The following is a 19369-nucleotide window of genomic DNA, read 5'->3' as shown; positions in this document are numbered from 1 at the left end:
GCTGCTGTTTGAATGGGTGGGGATTTTGGGGGAAGGTATGAAAGGCATCACGTGACTGTCCAGTACTAAAGATACTGTCGCTTGTGCATCTGCGGCAACCAGGGCCAGACGTCTGTCAGGTCGGGAGGACAAGGGCAAGAGTGTGTGAGAGAGAAAGCAGCAGCTCAGAGAGAAGAAAGTCAGGGAACTATTCTGTCCTCAGAATTACAGTTAATCCAGCTCCGGAGGAACAGCAAGTATGATGACGATGACTCAGATGGAGACCACGGTGCACTATGATAACGGCTACGACGAGTATCAATACATGAACCAGGAGGATGAGTGGGACAGGGACAATCTACTGGACCCTGCCTGGGAACAACAGCAGAGGAAAGTAAGTCAAAGAGAACAATCTGTTTAAAAAATAATACATGAATCCTATCTTTTATTAATGGAAAAGAGATAAAACTATTCAGGCTAATAAATTACTCAAAATCAACCACATTAAAAGAGTATTGAATTTCCAGCAGTTGATTTTCACATACTTTTCCAGTTATTTGGGTATACATTGTCGGACAACATAGTTTCAAAACCGCTCTGAGACTAATTTGCGGCAAGCAGACCTTGGTAAAGAAATGTACATCCGGCTAAGAGTTTCAAAATAAAATACCCGATGTTGAACCTAACATTTTCAGAAGCGTTTTTTTTTTAATTAAACGTAGCGCGAATAAAATAGATTATATGTTTGTCATACCATAGAGGCAAAGTTATTGTAGCATTTATCTTCTATCTTGTCCTAGTTGTGTGTGTACGTGCAACGTTACGTGGCAAAAGGCGCTAACCGAAGACACTCTTAGAAGCTAATGTAAGGTTAAAACCGTTAAAATAACAACCACTTTTAATTGTTTAAATGTTACCATCCTTGACACTACTCAACCCCGTATTAAAGTAGACATTTTAACAAAGAAGCAACGGCATCAACTTTTGCAAGTTTTCCAACAAAGTTAGTTATCTTAGTTATCTCTGACAGACTTATAACGTTATTAGTGCGTGTATTTCACATACTCGGTAATTGGCGCAGGCAATATCGCAAAAATAAATCGCGAAATGCAGTATTTTAAGGAATTAATTATGTTTTTTGTTAACTTTCACCCAATAACCGGAATTTTCACGTGACGTTTTAGTATGAAGGACAGCATTAGGTAACTTCCTGTGTGGTTCTAGTTACGTGCTGCTGATTAGACGCAGCCGGGGTTGCATGCAAGGAGGGCGGCTTGACGGACGGATGCGGCGGGTACCAGGCTGCTAACAATAGCCTCCAGCGGCTCTCCAGACTGCTGCCTCTCCACTGATACGCGCGGAATGCGAGCTGTCAACAGATGCTTCTAACACATGATGACGCTCTTGGAGTTAGAATGGACGCTGCATCTAATTTTAACCTCGGGACCAAAAGGCATTATAGTAGGGTTAATCCAGTGTCCTTGGTGCGGAATTCTTTTGTTTATAGAAACCACGCAGAAATAATATACCAGCTCAACTCAATATAGCCTCGGCCTCCCACACTGTCAGTTGGGCATAGGGCTTTAAAAGTTGGCCTTAAACTGCAGCTCTTCGCACAACTGGAGGCCATCAACTCCATGCCCATAACCTCCTGTGGCCCCCACAGGGATGACAAAACTGTATTTTTGGTAACACAAGGCAGCAACAGGTCCCTTGTATATACACAACAATCTTTCCAGTGTTTATATTGTACTCATCATAATTTGGAGTTACTTAGTGGAGACTGGTATAGTTCTTGGAACAGCTGTTCACACTAATCAGAACTCATAAATCACCAGTGATGGTCGCATACAGCAACATTGGTATAGTGTTTTTTTTATTATGATGGGAGGTGATAAAGGTGTTCTGTGTCTGACTAGTTTGTTATAAACCCCTGCTTGACACTATTGTTGCCACAAGGCTTATATTTGTTTCATTAGGGGCCACTATTAGTCACCTTAAATATTTTATCTAATCCAATCTCTGGTGCAGTGGCCTTATTTCAAATCCTACTTTCAGATGAGGTAGCTTCTTTTCGTTGGATATTAATGAGACCTTTTTGAATATTTTAGTTGACTCAGATATAACCTCAGTTAACATTAATGTTTCAGAGTCTTTGTCTTTTAAACATGTTAAACAGCCGCTTCTCATGTATTTTCCATCCTCCTGGACATGGCATGCCAGCCTATGACCTAGTGAGGCCCCAAAGGCATCAGCCAGTTCAGTGACAGGGTTGGTCCTCGCTTAATGTGATTCATAAATATATTTAGCCTTAATCGTCATTGGTCTGTAGTGTTGGAGAGTGAGGTAGGGGGCTTGGAAAGTGAGCAGCAGGGGTCTGTGACTGAGTCAAATTTGGAGAACCGGCAGGCCACGTTTTTTAACAAGGAGGGCAGCAGTTCAATGTCACACTCACCCTGGGGACTCACTCAGTGTGGAATGTGATGGCCTTTACTCCAAAGCCTGTAATATTATGTTCTTGCACTGGCAACCAAAGAAAAAGCCTAAGCGTCTGGCAGGTTCCCCCATAAACTCATGTATTCATGAGATCTTTAAAATGTGCTAAAATATCTAAAAGTAATGTCAAATGACGCTATCAATTTATTATAAATAATTATTAACTGATAAAAGCATTTGACAAATTTGCTCTTGTATTCTCAAAGGCTATAAGAATACACATTTATTGTACTATTTGCTCAAAACAGCCCAAACAAAGGGCCAAAAGAATAATATATATGAATATTATATTATAAATTATATATATTTAAATATAATCATCATACTTCAACCACTGATATAAAAAGTACTCAAAAAAGCTCCAGGACAAATATATATTTGTCTTGGTGACATAGGAGATTAAAAGAGCACACTATCAAGTCTGGCACTTGGCTCACTTAACAGACAATTTACCAAATATTTAATATAATATACTAAATACGAAAATGTAATTACTGATAGTAGCTTAAGATTTTCTTTCTATTGTGGCAAAAGTTAACTTTTTTTAAAACAATGAAAGATCTATACATCCGTCCTTCTGGCATACCCTTACATTTATTTTTCTTTAATAAACAATTGTTTATAATGCCGTCATCCTTAATCCACGCTTGCCTGTCTTCATGCCTTAGCGTTGTAATGAGTGAGACCTGGAATAACAGCATACTGTGATAAAGCTATCACCCTGCAGCTGTAACCAATCACATTCTAAGTGGCAAACTAATGACAGAAAGTGATGTGAGGCGAAAAAACTGTATCCACGTGACATTTTCACTTATGTTGACACGGCGAGACATTTAGACGTTTTTCCCTCCCGGTCTCTTATCGTGAGCCACAGCAGAGCGGTCTAAATTTAACACCTTGTATCGGTCGGAATGTGCTCTGTGGTCGGCTCACAGCTTTCATCCGAGCAGTGTTGAGCGTCTGTGAACTCTGTGGCTCGCTATTGACAGACTTTTTAAAAATAGGAGAAGAAAGACAATGATCCTGTCTTAACTTGATTTACAGTATTTTAGTACCCCACCTGGAGTACTTTGGTTGTTAGCTTTGGAACTAGAAGAAGAAAAAGTTGAAATTCGACACTAATGGGTCACTGAAGGTTAATCCATAAATTTAGCAGTGGACAAAGAGGTTAACATTGATTTTGTACATAGTCTAGTAGTGAAGACTTGTTAAGCTGTTAGCTGCCTCACTTTGTTTAGGTCTGTTGCAGACAGAAATATACAGTGGTGGACGAAGTACTCAGATATTCTACTGAAGTAAAGCAGCAATACTGCACTGTAACAATACTCTGTTACAAGTAAAAGTCTGGAATTTAAAGTCATACTCAAGTAAAAGTGTTGGTTCAAAATATACTTAAAATACCACATGGCTTATCAAAATCATGTACATTATATTACTGGATAACGATTTTCAATGCATGAATACGTACATTAGATGTGTAAATCAGTTTATTGTTAAGTTGAACCGTTGATATACATCGTCATTTATTATTTGATTTTGTATTTAATACTCAAGTTAAGTACAAATACAGCAACCTTTTAGAGTACCAGTACAATACATGAGTTCATACACTACATTGCACTGGGAAGGTCATGTAATATATGTTTAAAGTTATTGTTCAAATAGCTTTTAATACTGCTACTCTTTTTTTAACGTGCTTTTTTATAAATATTCTTCTTTCTCCTCTCCTCCTTTTTCTCCTGTAATGCAAGGAAGTGCAGAGATGTTATGCACATAATAATACTTTTTACGTTTGTATGTTGACATTTCATAAAATCCTCTTTTAATTGACTGCTCTCTCATCCCTGTTAGACCTTCACAGCCTGGTGTAACTCTCACCTGAGGAAAGCTGGAACTCAAATTGAAAATATTGAGGAGGACTTCAGGAATGGACTAAAACTCATGCTGCTTCTGGAAGTTATCTCAGGTGAGATCACTAAAGGACAATGTTTATTTCATAACATCATATTTTCATTATCTCTACTTTAATTTGATAATATTGTTACATAGAAAGCTGGATCCATCATAAATGTTTTTATTTGTAGGAGAGAGGTTACCCAAGCCAGACAGAGGGAAGATGCGGTTTCATAAGATTGCTAACGTCAACAAAGCGTTGGAATACATCACGAGCAAAGGAGTGAAACTGGTGTCCATTGGTGCTGAAGGTAACCCTTCCTGTTTAATGAATATACTACAGCTGCCCAACATGAGTGATAATCAAAATGTTAATATTTACTCAAGTCAAATCTGATTTTGTTTGCCTTTCAGAGATTGTTGACGGTAATGTAAAGATGACTCTTGGAATGATCTGGACTATCATCCTCCGCTTCGCCATCCAGGACATTAATGTGGAAGGTGAAATGATAAAATCCTAAATAATCAGAGTCTAGTTATTGTTCTATAGAAAATGTTACAGTACAACAAACCTATACTGTGTTATATGTAACAATTTATTTTGAATTCACTCTCTCCTCAGAAACATCTGCCAAGGAAGGTCTTCTTCTGTGGTGTCAGAGAAAGACTGCCCCCTACAGGAATGTCAATGTTCAAAACTTCCATGTCAGGTCAGTGTTAAAGACATCAAGTACTGTTCATTGAGTCTAATAGTCTAGTTTACGTGATTGATAGCTAAGGGTTGTCCTTTCATTCTATACCTAAGTAAAGGGATTATAACTGTCAACACATACAGAGTTCATACAGTGAAAATCTGCTAATACTCAATTCTTCCTTAGGCCTACTTTAAGCAATACAGATATGTCTGCACCATAGGTATGCTAGTTCTGGACTCCAGCATCTATGAGTTATTTTAGCATGTTCCTACTCTGAACTGACATGTTGGCTCTCTCTGCTCATTGGCCGCTGAAGCTGGAAGGATGGCCTGGCCTTCTGCGCCCTGATTCATAGACACAGACCCGACCTCCTCGACTACTCTAAGCTCAACAAGGTGTCGTGTGGTTTCACTTGTAACCAGGGTGATGTGTTTCAGCCCCCAAAAACTAACATGACTTATTCCCACAAAATTAGCACTCCTATCACAGTGTGAACTAATAAAAACAAATACACACTACAGAGTGAGAATAATGGCTCTATTTATAACGTGTTGACTTCTGCTGTGAAACACTGAGGAAAACTACTCTATATCTAGAACTGGAGGTGTATGCTATGTTTCTGTGTACAGAAAAGTATTCTGATCCAGAGAAAATACAAAATATAGCAGCTTGAGGTTGTTTGTTGGGACCGTTGGTATTATTCATGGCGGTTTTGTATACACAGAGTGAAATAAGAAGAGTCTGTTGAGTATATGTAAGGTAAGTCCAATTGTTTGTCACAGGCAGAATCAGGTAGCATTAATGTTTGCCGTAGATAAACAGTATGTTCTTTTGCTAATGGATTTAATCAACGGATGGGTTTCTTCTTCGCAGGATACCATTTTATCATTAGTCTCACATCATGCTTCATTAATCCAAACTAAAGCAGTTCACAGTGTACACAATTTAAGCATCATTAGCATTCATTGATCGATTTTGAAAAAGCAGTGCCTATACCATTGGACCTAATGGGGAGCTGGTAAATATGTCTACCTTGTCGTTTTGATGAACCAGTACAGAGTTTGCCCGGGTGCGTGCATTGTTTTGAGCTTAAATGCTTTTCGTGGTTTCTGGGTTTAAAGGATGTTGAGGATTCCCAGTGTTTGAATATAAACAGGCGAGGGCCTCAGTGTGCTGCTTATTTGCAGAGCTACAAGACCAACTGACAGCCCTCCAGTCTTGTAACAAGTAAAACATCCTTTCCTTACTTACTGGAAGAAGGTGCTGCAGTAGCAAGTTCGGAATATTTACGTTAGGCTTTTTCTTGCAATGCTAGATCTGTTTTGATATAAAACCACAACTTGGAGGGAAAAAGACAAAATAAATGTTCCTGTCCATAAGCTTTTGTTGTGATTATATTATGTTATACTGCAAATAACTAATTAATGGGCTAAACAATCAGACAGTGTATTCACGAGAAAGTCGATAGCTGAGCTTAAATAGGAACATTTACTTTACCTTTCGGCCAAATTTGGCTCAGTACTGTATATGTATAGCAGGGGAACACCAAGCTCCATTACAAAGAGTGACATTTTCATTTGTTTTGGAAACAGAAGGCGTTCACTTTTCAACACACAACTCTCTGGCGTGACTTGGAGTTGACCCTGAATATTCACAGAAACATGAGCCTTGTCCCCTTCAGTGCTCAGGCTTAACTTGACCTCTGCTATTGTCCACGATGTCACGTAGTGTTCCCCACTCAGAGGCTGCCAGTCCTCATAAAAGTCAGGAAGATGTCTACTAGATTTCTACTGTCATGTTAATCCGTCAAATCTTAAGGATGGTGTTGAGTCTCATAGTTAGGAAAGGGCACTTGGGGTAAATATGAATGATGGGGAGCACACACATAATCTACCATATCGATTTCTTTCTACTGCTTTTTCTCACACTTTAAATCTCTTTGACATACATATTTACACACTCGACTTTCAGTTCTGCTCGTGCTGCCAGGAGACAGTTTTGCACCTGGCAGCTTTTGAGTCTGGCTCCAGGTAAGAGCGTTTGTTAAGCTTCACTGTTACTGCCTGCTGAGACAGGTCTGGTCTGGTCTGGTCTGGTCACACACACACACACACACACACACACACACACACACACACACACACACACACACACACACACACACACACACACACACACACACACACACACACACACACAGGCCTTGGGCTATCCTTCTATCCATCCCTACATCCCGTCATGGATTCACCACCCTGTCCCTCTGTCTCTGTGTGTCCTGCTCTGGATCTGTGAGCAGCTGGTCCTGTCATGTAGTGAGCTAGCCCCCTACGTTTATGGAACAGCGGGACAGAGATAGGGACAATAGCAGCAGCATGATAGCATGATCCCTTTACCTCATTGCACTCTCACTGACTGTCGTATTAGTAGGGAGGGGTTCACCGTCAGCTGTTGGCAAAATGCACCCGTCCCACCCTTGTTATGCACTTGGTTTCTCCTGTTGAAGATATATGTGATGTTTGTTGTAGGGCTGAAATGTTTTCTTGTCTAATCTCTTATTAACTTAATTTACAAATTCATTTAGTTTAATAGTGTTGTCATAAATAGTGTAAATTATTAAAATCAAGTACAAACATATGCTGGTTAAGATTTTATACACTGATTTTAAGATGAATAGCCATATTGAAAAATAATCATATTTGAAGTCTGCATCAGAGTATGGACATCCACTACAATACACTTTTTAACTTTTTTTATATTAATGTTAGTTTACAAATGGTCGTTCTCTTAAGCATAACTTTCTCTTTAAGTTTCATTTTTTTTTACATATCATGTTTTAACTTAATATAATAACACTGCAGACAGAATGTAGAACTTCTTAAGCTTATTCAAAAACAAATGCTATTAAATGAATGCGCATGTACAGTAGGAGATCAGGGAGTACGATGTGTCCACCATAGCATGGGGGTCAGTGCAGTGGCATTTTAAGTCCAGCATTGCTGTTCAGTGATGTAGAATTATGTTTCTTTATTTAGGATGATCCTCTGGGGAACCTGAACCTGGCTTTTGACATAGCCGAGAAACACCTGGACATTCCCAAAATGCTGGACGCAGAAGGTAATGCTTTATGAAATACATATCTAAAATATGATTTTTCCAAATAGAAATGTCAACTCATATTTCAACCATATGCTGTACTGTTGTGTTGGACTGTCATATTTTGTCTGTTGAAGGTCTATTTTGTTTTGCAATGTTAGTCCTAAAATCACATTTTAATGTAGACAATAAATGAATATGTTGCTTCTGTCTCCCTTCATTCTTCCAAAGTAATTTCCACTATTTTAATTTGTCCCTCTTTTTTTTCTCTTTCTGCCCCTTTCTCCTCTATCTAAGACATCATCAACACCCCGAAGCCCGATGAAAGAGCTATCATGACCTATATGTCCTGCTTTTACCATGCCTTTGCTGGAGCTGAACAGGTATAGTTGGTGAACCATCACCTTACCAACTTTTTATTTTAGCCAACCCTATCTATATATTCATTTTGAGAGCGGGTGCAAAATTATTGTCAGTTTGATTCTAACTTGGCATTTGACCAACAAAAAGTATTGCTGGGATAATGTTATAACATAATTTGAAAGGATCAATGGGAGCGTGGCCCGCTGTGTAACTATGCTGATGTAATTCCAATTTATTGTGCCCTGTGCTCTCAGGCAGAGACGGCTGCCAACAGGATCTGTAAGGTGCTCGGTGTGAACCAGGAAAACGAGAAAATGATGGAAGAGTATGAGAGACTGGCCAGCGAGGTAAAGCAAAATTAATCTTTTGATGAAAAGATATCTTCTTTTATGATGACGACACATTGTGCAATTTAATTAGATTTTTCCAAAGTAGATTAAACTTTGGAACCTTTGTAGATAAGAGTATACACAGTACACGTAACACTAAAGTTTCTCCCCTTAGATGACTATATACCAAAAAAGTACAGATTGAAATGTGTTTTCCCCCACTTATGATTCCATCTGCTGAATAAAATCAATAATTCATCACAGTCTTCCTGACACACTGATATCTTAGCATGGTGCTTTCTTGACTCTCCACTTATTCCCATGTTGTCCTTCTGTTTCCAAGCTGCTGGAGTGGATCCGCCGAACCACTCCCTGGCTGGAGAACCGGACCCCAGAGAAGACCATGGCGGAGATGCAGCGAAAGCTGGAGGATTTCAGGGACTACAGGCGCCAGCACAAGCCCCCTAAAGTGCAGGAGAAGTGCCAGCTGGAAATTAACTTCAACACCCTGCAGACCAAGTTGCGCATCAGCAATCGCCCTGCCTTCATGCCCTCCGAGGGGAAGATGGTATCTGTAAGTCACTCCAAACTCTTCCACTGCCTGTGTGTGTTCACCATCACTGTTTATGTCAAGTATTTTAGAGGTAAAACAGTCAACAGCCAACCAATAGAAGCTGATGTTTTTACACTAATATACATATTTATATATTTCTCATTTAGACTTGTATTTTTAATGTTGTGTACAGGACATTGCCAGTGCATGGCAGGGCCTGGACCAGGCAGAGAAAGGGTATGAGGAGTGGCTCCTCACAGAGATCCGTAGGTTGGAGAGGCTGGACCATCTGGCTGAAAAGTTTCGCCAAAAAGCCACCAACCATGAGAACTGGGCCAGCGGTCAGTTGAAGTTTTATATTTCAGCATTTTAACTGTCTGCATGCTTGCTTTTCTATTAATGTCTTACTGCAGCACAACACTACAGTGTATCTATGTTCAAACTATGATTCTGATATGGGCCATTTTGATACCTGGTGCTTAATCAGTTTCAGGTCTGACTTTTTGCGATGCAATCTCAGTCTGAACAGTCATAGTGGATTTTTCACTTTAAATCAACATTGACACTCTCAATTTTCTGACTTGCGTGTCACATCAACTTATAATGAAACCATCAATACTGACTTCAGCAGCCTCTATGTTAAAGACAGCTTGCTGCGTGGGCCTTCCTATGATTACATTATTTGTTACCAAGCGGGTCATTCCGGGAGTGTGACCAGTTCACTATGATCAGAATTGAGCCTTGAGGCTTACAGTGGTAACTTATCCTAGATCTATGGTCCATGATTATCTGTTTATTTTTTAGCCTTGGCCTCTGTATTCCTGCTTCTCTGACTGCTTTTCAGTTTTCAAGTGTTTCCACTAACCCTAGGGTTTGTTTAGACTTGTTCCTTATTAGAATTGATTGAAGGTTTTATGGTCTGTCCAAAGCAATCAGCCTGTAGTGGACTGCAACAGGTCAAGTTCTCCATCAGCAATGACCAAATAAGGCCTGTGTTTAAACCTCACCTACCAATCATCTTGTTGTTCCCCTCTTACCTCATTTCTTTCTCTGTCTCTTTGAATATGTGTGATATTCAGGTAAAGAACTGATCCTCTCCCAGAACGACTATGAAACAGCCACCCTGATTGAAATCAAAGCATTGCTTCGAAAACACGAGGCCTTTGAGAGTGACTTGGCAGCTCACCAGGACAGAGTGGAGCAGATTGCAGCCATTGCACAGGAACTAAAGTACGCACTCCCGAAAGCAGACATTTGCAGTCATGAGTCGAATGAAGCCCAGGAGTATGTTTTCACGTCTGCCAAACACAGTGCCACCAAGGGGAGGCAGGGGGCAAATAGCAAAATCGACTAATGCAATCCCAATTTGTGTTTCTTTAATAACTTGTATTGTATAACCTAGAGGGCTGATAGTCTCGAAAGATTATTCTTGACAATCAACAAAGGACGTGCAGAACCAAAACACTTCTTTCTCAGTGAAAATGCTTCCCTTCAACCACTTGAGATATTACATGAAGACAAAAGTGGGAGAAAAGCAGAACAAACACATTGGAACAAAATGAACTCACTGTGGAAATGTGACTTTCTCAAAAGTATTTGTTTAAACAACTTAAATCCTCTTCTTCTTGGTTAAGAATGTTACCTTATCTTAATAGAAGGGGAAGGGTGTAGTACTGAGGGATGTTGACATTTTTAATCAGCAGTCGATCAGCAACAGCTGTCCATAGTTATCTTCTTTTCCGGAATTGGCCACAGTACTTCCTGTTTCAAAGTTATCCGCTTTTCTAAAAGCAGATGCACGTTAATGAATTGTGTCTTATATGGGTTGGATGGTCTTGTCTTAAATTGAAGGTGCTTACTTAAAGGAATTGTCAGATCACTTTTCAGTGATGCTACAGAAAGGAACATTACTCTGGTGTTTTGAAACTACGCTAGTTTACCAAACAAGACAATAGTGATACTGTGTTGTGTCTCCATTTGGGATCAAGGTTAAATAAGTAGCATTAGTCAAATGTAAAGACATTTTCTTTGCTTTAAAAAAACAAAACCTTATTCGTCCTTGGAGCCTCTTTTAAAACATCCACTTTATGTATATTTCCTTTGTAGCTATATTTCTAAATGTAATATTATATTTTGGCAGTTTTCTATGACCAGACCTTCATCATTGAACACTTGAGTCTGACATTGTGCTTTCATAACCCTTTTTAATCCGTTTTTTGTTATTTTTGTTTTGTATCTAAATGGCTGGGGAACTATAACACCATAAAGCTATTTTCCATAATTGAAATCAACAGCTGTTGATGCTTTGTTTTTCTAGTGAGCTGGACTACCACGACGTGGCTGCTGTAAACCAGCGCTGCCAGAGCATTTGTGACTTGTGGGACAAGCTGGGAACCCTGACTCAGAAGAGAAGAGAGGCACTGGAGGTGAGATGACCCACTCTATCTTTTTTTAAATTATATTTTGTGAGGTTAATGTTTTCACATATCTTAGGATAAGTTAATAAGTCTCCACAAGAGTGCGCTAATGTTCCACACAGTCCCCAATAGATGCAGAATCCAAAACCAACTTAATCAAAATGTCATTGTAATCATATTTAGATGTCTGTCAATGACATCTGAACAGTGAAGACATGACTGATTGATGAGGAGAGTATCCCCTCTCAAACCCCTGACCTAGACAGAATGGTAAAACTGAAGGGTGTAAGAGATAGAGGAGAAATAGATGTAAGAGTCCTGTCCAAGAAGTGATTGGCCGAGAGCCCGCGAGCCACTTCCTATGATCCGTGCTGGCCATCCACACCTGTGAATGTGTGAGGCCCCTGGAATAGGGCCAACGATTAAGTCTGAATGACGGGGACAGAGGTCTGTTTTCTGTCATTTCCCACACCCCAACACCCACTGTATGCGGGGAGGGGAGGGGAGGGGAGGGATTTTGTCAGGAATAACGAAGCCAGAGTTAGGGGTAAATGAGGCCATAACAATGTTATGCCCCCTCGGATTAGTCATTAAAACAGGTGAGGGGAGGTTTTTCTGGGATTTGTATGTGAGATGTGATGAGGATGACTTCTCCTTAGATCAAGGCCGACTCAATGCTGAGCTATAGGTTGGATGTTTTCAGGGTTTATAAATAAAAAATCCAGACATGTGATATCTTGTAATCCCCTCAGCGGACAGATAAGCTGCTGGAGACGATTGATCAGTTGTTCATAGAGTTTGCCAAGAGGTTGGCTCCGTTCAACAACTGGATGGAGGGAGCCATGGAGGATCTGCAGGACATGTTCATAGTGCATACTATTGAAGAGGTTCAGGTAGGTTCTTTCATTTCACAACAGGTGTGCTGTTATCAAATGTAATTTAAAGTGAACCTGCTCACAATTGTCCTATGATCACCTTGGAGGTGCAATGTTATATAATGTGTAATGTTGGTATACCTGTCACACCAAAATATAACCACATCATATTATCACTCTTGACAAAATAGAAATTTTAATAAAATGAAGGACTTCCCTTTTTCCATTCCAGAGTTTAATCGCAGCTCATGAGCAGTTCAAAGCGACTCTCCCCGAGGCGGATGCAGAGAGACAGGCTCTCTTGGGAATCCACAATGAAGTGCAGAAAATCTCCCAGAGCTATGGGATAAAGGCTAACATTGTCAACCCATATAGCACCCTCACAACTGAGGACCTTATCGAAAAGTGGGACAAGGTACTTGCGGCTTCAACACTTACTGACACTCACATCAAGGAATAAAGTCATTATTGAGATAGTAGCCGTCTAGCCATATAAGAAACATAAATTATGAAATATCTACGCTTCAAAATCAAGAATTGCTACATTAAAGTTGTATTGCTGAGTTAAAGGACTATATAACACATAGTAGTAGCATGCTGCTGCTCAATGTCTCTTTTTAGGGGAAGCCAGCTTCTTGCAATTACAACTAAGCCCTGTGTGTGTACATGCATGTGTTTTGTAGGTGAAGAAGCTGGTTCCTCAGAGAGATGGTGCCCTCCAGGAGGAGATGGCCCGTCAGCATGCCAATGAAAGGCTGAGACGACACTTTGCTGCCCAGGCTAATCTCATTGGACCGTGGATACAAACCAGGATGGAGGTCAGACATACAGGCTTCATTTGAAATTCGACAGTCACCTCCACCTAATCAAATAAAGACCTACAATGGAAGATGATTACATTCAAAAGCATTGTACCGTGCTTGTGGCTGCCCAGATAATGATAATAGAATAATGCAAATTATTATTTCTATACACATAACATGTTCAGATGTTATATGTCCTGAGAGACTGTACTTTAGACGCAGGTTAATAATTACCTGCCTTGTTAGTGAGGATTGTATGATCTAAATTGGTCCAAATAATAGATTGTCCTTGTTGGGTTTGCTACAGGATATTGGCCGCTGCTCCCTGGAGATAGGAGGCACCCTGGAGGACCAGATGACCCAGTTGAAGCAGTGTGAGCACGTCATTGTTGCCTACAAGCTCAACGTCGACAAGTTGGAGGGAGACCACCAGCTAATCCAAGAGTCCCTGGTGTTTGATAACAAACACACCAACTACACTATGGAGGTACAGGGCAAACAGTGTTATAAGACTATGCATGGAGGGTTGTGTAATTTCAATAATCTTGCGGGAAGATACGTATCATTATACCGGGGTTATGAATAAGCTAAGCAATATCTTGCCTTGTCTTTTTTTTTGTTGCGGAACACAATTGCATTCATTGAAGTCCCTGTAACACTCAACATCACTGCACTACTTTCTGAGCAAATAGATTAACATTTGGCTATAACAGTTATACCAAAATGCTTTGAGGTTTCTTTGGGTAAATACATTTGTGGAAATACAAAAATGTAAAATTGATTCATACAGACTATTAATACAGTATGACAAAAACACAATATCGATGACAATATAAACGGAAACTGACACATTAAGCATTAGTAAACCTACATTTAGATATCCAGTTTTAAAACCTATTCTGACTGTTCAGGGTGTGTCTGTGTTAACACATCTTCTCTGTCACCACATCAACAGCATATCCGTGTCGGGTGGGAGCTGCTCCTCACGACTGTCGCCCGCACCATCAACGAGATCGAGACCCAGATCCTCACCCGGGATGCCAAAGGAATCAGCCAGCAGCAGATGAAAGAGTTCAGATCCTCTTTCAACCACTTTGACAGGGTACAGCTTTCTACTATTTCGCATAACTGCAGTCTGTTTTTGGGCGATTTTGAGTGACTGATTTGAAGCAATCAGAGCGATTCAGAAGCCGAGCAGGAGGTTGTGGTGGTAGCCCTATATTTAGAGTTGCCCTGTGGCTTTTATTCAAGCTACATCAGAACTGTAGGATTTTCACAGACTGACTGACTGCGTCTCACCATGACGAAGCAACAGCATGGATAATACAAGTGACGAACACAAAGTTGAAAAAACTTGCTGTGTACTAGATAAGAACATTTTGTGTCAGTCTATACGACTTCCACGTGCAGTGTGTGCATCAAAATATATGATTTACTATATTTGCTCAGTTTAGAAGCTCTCAGACATCAATTATCATTACATTTTCATCTTCTTTAAGGTCGAAACAGCAAGATTATGTGCTAAAAGTTGAGAGAATTCAAATGTATTTTACAACAAAAATGTTAAATAATTATTTTGGTTGTTTCAAATTTGGAAAAGTGGTCTTGGACTGATTCTTACAATATTTCTGTCATATGTTTTGCTATATTAAAAATCATGTTGTATTGTATGTGATTACATTTTCCCCCTATTATGATGTATTATTTTCTCTAATCTCTCCTAAATCTGAAATGTGGCTTTGAATTGCAGAAGAAGAATGGAGCAATGGAGACTGATGACTTTAGAGCCTGCCTCATCTCTATGGGTTATGACTTGGTATGCAGTTTTAAACGTGCTATCTCATCAGTACTTTACACAAATATTGCTTGATATTTTCTCATTCTCCATCGTTGTGTTTCTCAGGGGGAGGTGGAGTTTGCCCGTATAATGATCCTGGTGGACCCCAACGGTACTGGAAAGGTCTCTTTCCAGTCTTTCATAGACTTTATGACCAGAGAGACTGCTGACACGGACACTGCTGAGCAGGTTGTGGCATCCTTCCGCATCCTGGCAACTGACAAGGTATGCGTGTGTATGTGTTAGTGTGGCATACCAGCAGATATTCTTAGGCATCACTAATCTATTCTATTCCAGTTATTACTTCCAAGTATTTGCCATGCCATTATGATTGATGATGTGCAATTTTATTCCTGAGCTCAAAATGGAAAAGGGTGGAGATTGTAGCAATTTTTAGGCTGAACAGAAACAGACGCAGGACACAATGTGAAGTTAAAAAAGGCGGCCTTCACTGAAGAGCCAGGTAATTATACACAGTAAATCCGTCCAAACTGAGAAGACAAATCCAGGCTGGGATCAGGCAAAGTCCCAAAACTTTGGAAACTAACACTAGAGGATGCTGGGAAGTGACACACCAGGAAGAACATAGATAATAGGCTTTGAGCGAGAATGAAACTGTGACGTATTTAAGAAGCATGACACACCGCTAGAATATACAAACCAGGTTGTTAATTGATTTCATCCTTGCATCATCTGCTCAAATCTCTAATGGAGACAGGAGGGAAAGAATTGAGGATGTATAAACAAAAGAAGGGAACAAATGACTGTATAACAGGTTGGGTAGATGGGAAAATCATTGGCAGGTAAGAAGGGCAGGCATAAGATAAGATGTAATTTATTGATCCCAAATTGGGAAATGTTTGCGTTGCAGCAGCATAAAAAAACAAGGCATTGCACATAAGTAGAAATAAACTATTTTAAAATGTAAACATCTCAAAATGTGTGGAAAATCAAGAAGTCGGGAGCACACAAGGTTAAGAACTAAAACGGCAGGAGATGTTAGTTTTTCATTAAAAAAAGGCTAGATTAGCAATATGTTCTCTGTATTGGCATGAATGTTTCCGGAAACAGGCCTGATGTACATTTTGTCTCCACAGCCCTACATACTAATGGAGGAGCTGAGGAGAGAACTTCCCCCTGAGCAAGCAGAGTATTGCATCATGAGGATGCCGCCATACGCTGGCTCTGGAGCTCCACCAGGGGCGCTGGACTACACCGCCTTCTCCACTGCCCTCTATGGAGAGAGCGACCTTTAACTGACTAAAAAAAACCTTTCACCTACTGACCATGAACCTAACCACCCCTCCCTACCTATCATCCATCCCGATGAATTTAAAGAATCTATAAGAAAGTTGGTTCAAATATGTTGAATTGAATATGTTTGTGACCATCCCTGGTTTTTGTTGATTAGTTTTTTTGACATTTGGCTGTCTACAATCATGCTGAGCATTTTCAAATGTCTTGGTAATCTTGTTCTGTCCTCTTGGATAAAATTGCCCCCTAAACAAATAAGAATTTCCATGTTTAAATTATATTTTGAGAAAAAAACGATTGTATATTTTATCTTGTGTGTTATGGAGTTTGTGCAAAAAAATGGTTATGTGATTAGGAGAAAATGTAATCAATCATAAATACAGATCACTAGAACATAGACGTCTTTATGTCCTGATTCGACTAGAAGTGTCTTGTAGTGTTTAAGGTTTCCTCCCAGTGCCTTTGTTTTGGGAATACAATCTCCTGATAGGGCGTTTTGAGATGCTTCAAAGTGAATTACAGTTTACTAAAGCAATTTCAGACGTCCTGCCATCCAACAATAAACAGTGTTCAAAATGGGTTCCCAAAAGTCTAAGAATACACAGTATCAACAAAGGAAAAGTGGGAAACTACAAGAATGCAAAAGTAAATTGCTCAGTGGTTTAAAGGCAGAGAATGCAGGTGATTAAATGTGCATTATTCATGAAAATTGTGTTTTAGGATTGAAACATTTTCTGAGGGAGCAACAAATATGTAAATGCTTACATGTGCCAAGAGATGTAAAAGAAACTGCAAAAATCAACACACAAATAAGAAAATAAAGATTGAATGACGCACAACAGGTCCTTATTTGGTAGTATTCATTTAAAGCCCAAAGAGGTTCCTTCATGTTTATTTTTTTTCTATGAGCTGGAAAAAAGGGGCATATTTGCTTTATCCGGCAAATGGGACATGGCTCATGTATAGCACTCATGGCAATTTTTTTGAAATGTGTAAATTCACTTTTTATGAACTATTGGATCTCTTTGTTGACATTTTTCTATGCCGCCAAAGGCATTTTGCTGACATTCTTCTGTATTTCCCCAGCTTTCTCTAGAGTAATGTAAGCATTTTTGAAAACAATTTTTGGCTTAAAAAGCTAATTTAGCAAGCTGTGCTGTGTTTTATGCCTTTAATGTCTGTTCACGTTTTTTACACAAGGATCCTTTGTGGACAAATTCAAGAACTATTGCTGCTAGAAATATACCAGCTGATTCCTGGTTTGTCCATATTATACAGCTATTTTGCTGGATGTTACCTTTCCTATCACATTCTATACCTTTTGAGATTAAAATAAAGAAATGCTACATAAATAATTTTCATACAGTCATGCACAAATGCCGTATTTAAATATACAGCAATGGCAATTATTTAAAAATATTCTGGTAATTGAATTGCTCATAACGTATGATACTAAGCAAATAACTTACTTATAAATATCATGTTATGCTTTGATTAAGTTAAATATTTTGTGTGTTTGATTTCACACCCATTGGCAATTTGTGAAGAGTTCTAAAATACTTTGGAAGTTATCAAAGTGATGGAATTCTCTTTGAAGTGGGTCATTTGCCACTTCACACAAACTGAACCCAAGCACTGAAGCTCACACTACATTTAGGGAAAGCAATCTTCTTTAAAAGAAAAGTATACTTTTACTGTTACAGATGAACATAACTTTAGTCACCACTGATCCATGTGTCCGAGAGATATTTTTAAAGCTTTGATTTGTTATATTTGGTCAAAACATAAAGATACTCAGGCAGCACTCCTTGAAGAAATGCTCTGGTTCTGTTATCAACAAATGCAGTGAGTTCAACTTTGAGGGTGAAGGTTTAATGAACAAATAAAATAAATACATTTTCAGTCTAATTCAAACTGTACATTTTAATGGAATGATCTTAGGTTATACCTTGTCTCTCATTCTGCAATTTCGCTAAATTGGAAAATATTAAAAGTCAAATCCAAAAGGCTGCAACATGCTGTCACACCTGAACTGGAGAGTGAAAGTGTTAAAAGGGGGAGATAGAGTAGATGACGCAAAAAAGGATCACAGGCCTTATTCAAATCTGCATCTACCACAGCAAATAAGGTATTTTAGTACAAAAACAAGCATTCAAAAGTATTATCAAGTCAGTAATTAGACATGTTCATGCTGTGAGTACAGTATATTTACATTGGAGTGGTTAGGAAATTACTTGGTAAGTAGAGTATATGGTGAGATTTCTCAATCGCATCTTCTGAGGAGCATGGATTTGCTCAGAAATGTCAGGGCAATAAGCCTATTATTATCTTCAAGGGAAGTTGGACTTTGGTGCCAGGATGGTATAAAATAAATGTCATGCAACCAAAATGGGCTTGGGTCCTCTGGGGATAATGAAACCCTCATTGAGTATTATTGTATTTATAGCCCATTAGATTTAGATATATTTTGTGAGCAAATGGAACTTTTGTTCTAATGGTGTGCTAAGTAGGTACAAGTGGGGGGTTACCATACACAAGATTAGTATTATTTCCCCTGGGCACCATTAATATCAAAATTACGAGAATCCATCCATTCGTTACATACACAATGGAATAAAGGATCATTCAAGTGAAGCTATGACCAGATAATGTCTCTGGGGCAAATGATGAATGGTTGTTAAAACCCAGCAAAAATAACGCCGTGAATATTTGAATGGAAAATCTTTTCACTTCATAATATCCTTTATTTAACCAGGTAAAGAACTCTTTGAGATTAAAATCT

The 19369-nt window shown here is 39.2% G+C and overlaps 1 protein-coding gene across 1 annotated transcript; it reads left to right on the top strand.

Moving 5' to 3' along the window:
- The first annotated feature begins 107 nt into the window (after nucleotides 1-107).
- Nucleotides 108-17436, top strand: actn2b (actinin, alpha 2b). Its single transcript, XM_010793384.1, has 21 exons — nucleotides 108-373; nucleotides 4327-4441; nucleotides 4560-4679; nucleotides 4783-4869; nucleotides 4991-5078; nucleotides 5380-5458; nucleotides 8096-8177; nucleotides 8454-8539; nucleotides 8774-8866; nucleotides 9192-9422; nucleotides 9595-9742; nucleotides 10481-10631; nucleotides 11719-11827; nucleotides 12571-12711; nucleotides 12926-13108; nucleotides 13377-13511; nucleotides 13804-13983; nucleotides 14452-14598; nucleotides 15247-15312; nucleotides 15400-15558; nucleotides 16431-17436. The coding sequence occupies exons 1-21, from the start codon at nucleotides 239-241 to the stop codon at nucleotides 16587-16589; spliced, it is 2694 nt and encodes an 897-aa protein (XP_010791686.1). The 5' UTR covers nucleotides 108-238; the 3' UTR covers nucleotides 16590-17436.
- Nucleotides 17437-19369: the final 1933 nt, after the last annotated feature.

Source organism: Notothenia coriiceps, unplaced genomic scaffold (assembly GCF_000735185.1).
Source record: "Notothenia coriiceps isolate Sejong01 unplaced genomic scaffold, NC01 NC01_scaffold00001922, whole genome shotgun sequence".
In the NCBI taxonomy this organism is placed as follows: Eukaryota; Metazoa; Chordata; class Actinopteri; order Perciformes; family Nototheniidae; genus Notothenia; species Notothenia coriiceps.
This window is presented reverse-complemented; position numbering and strand designations above follow the sequence as displayed.

What these genes read in the sequence shown, in the direction of transcription:
- actn2b (XM_010793384.1), top strand. Translation starts at nt 239, where the DNA reads ATGATGACGATGACTCAGATGGAGACCACGGTGCACTATGATAACGGC. An exon ending in GTTCAAAACTTCCATGTCAG is followed by an intron (nt 5,079 to 5,379) that starts GTCAGTGTTAAA and finishes TGGCCGCTGAAG; the next exon opens with CTGGAAGGATGGCCTGGCCT. An exon ending in ACACCAACTACACTATGGAG is followed by an intron (nt 13,984 to 14,451) that starts GTACAGGGCAAA and finishes CCACATCAACAG; the next exon opens with CATATCCGTGTCGGGTGGGA.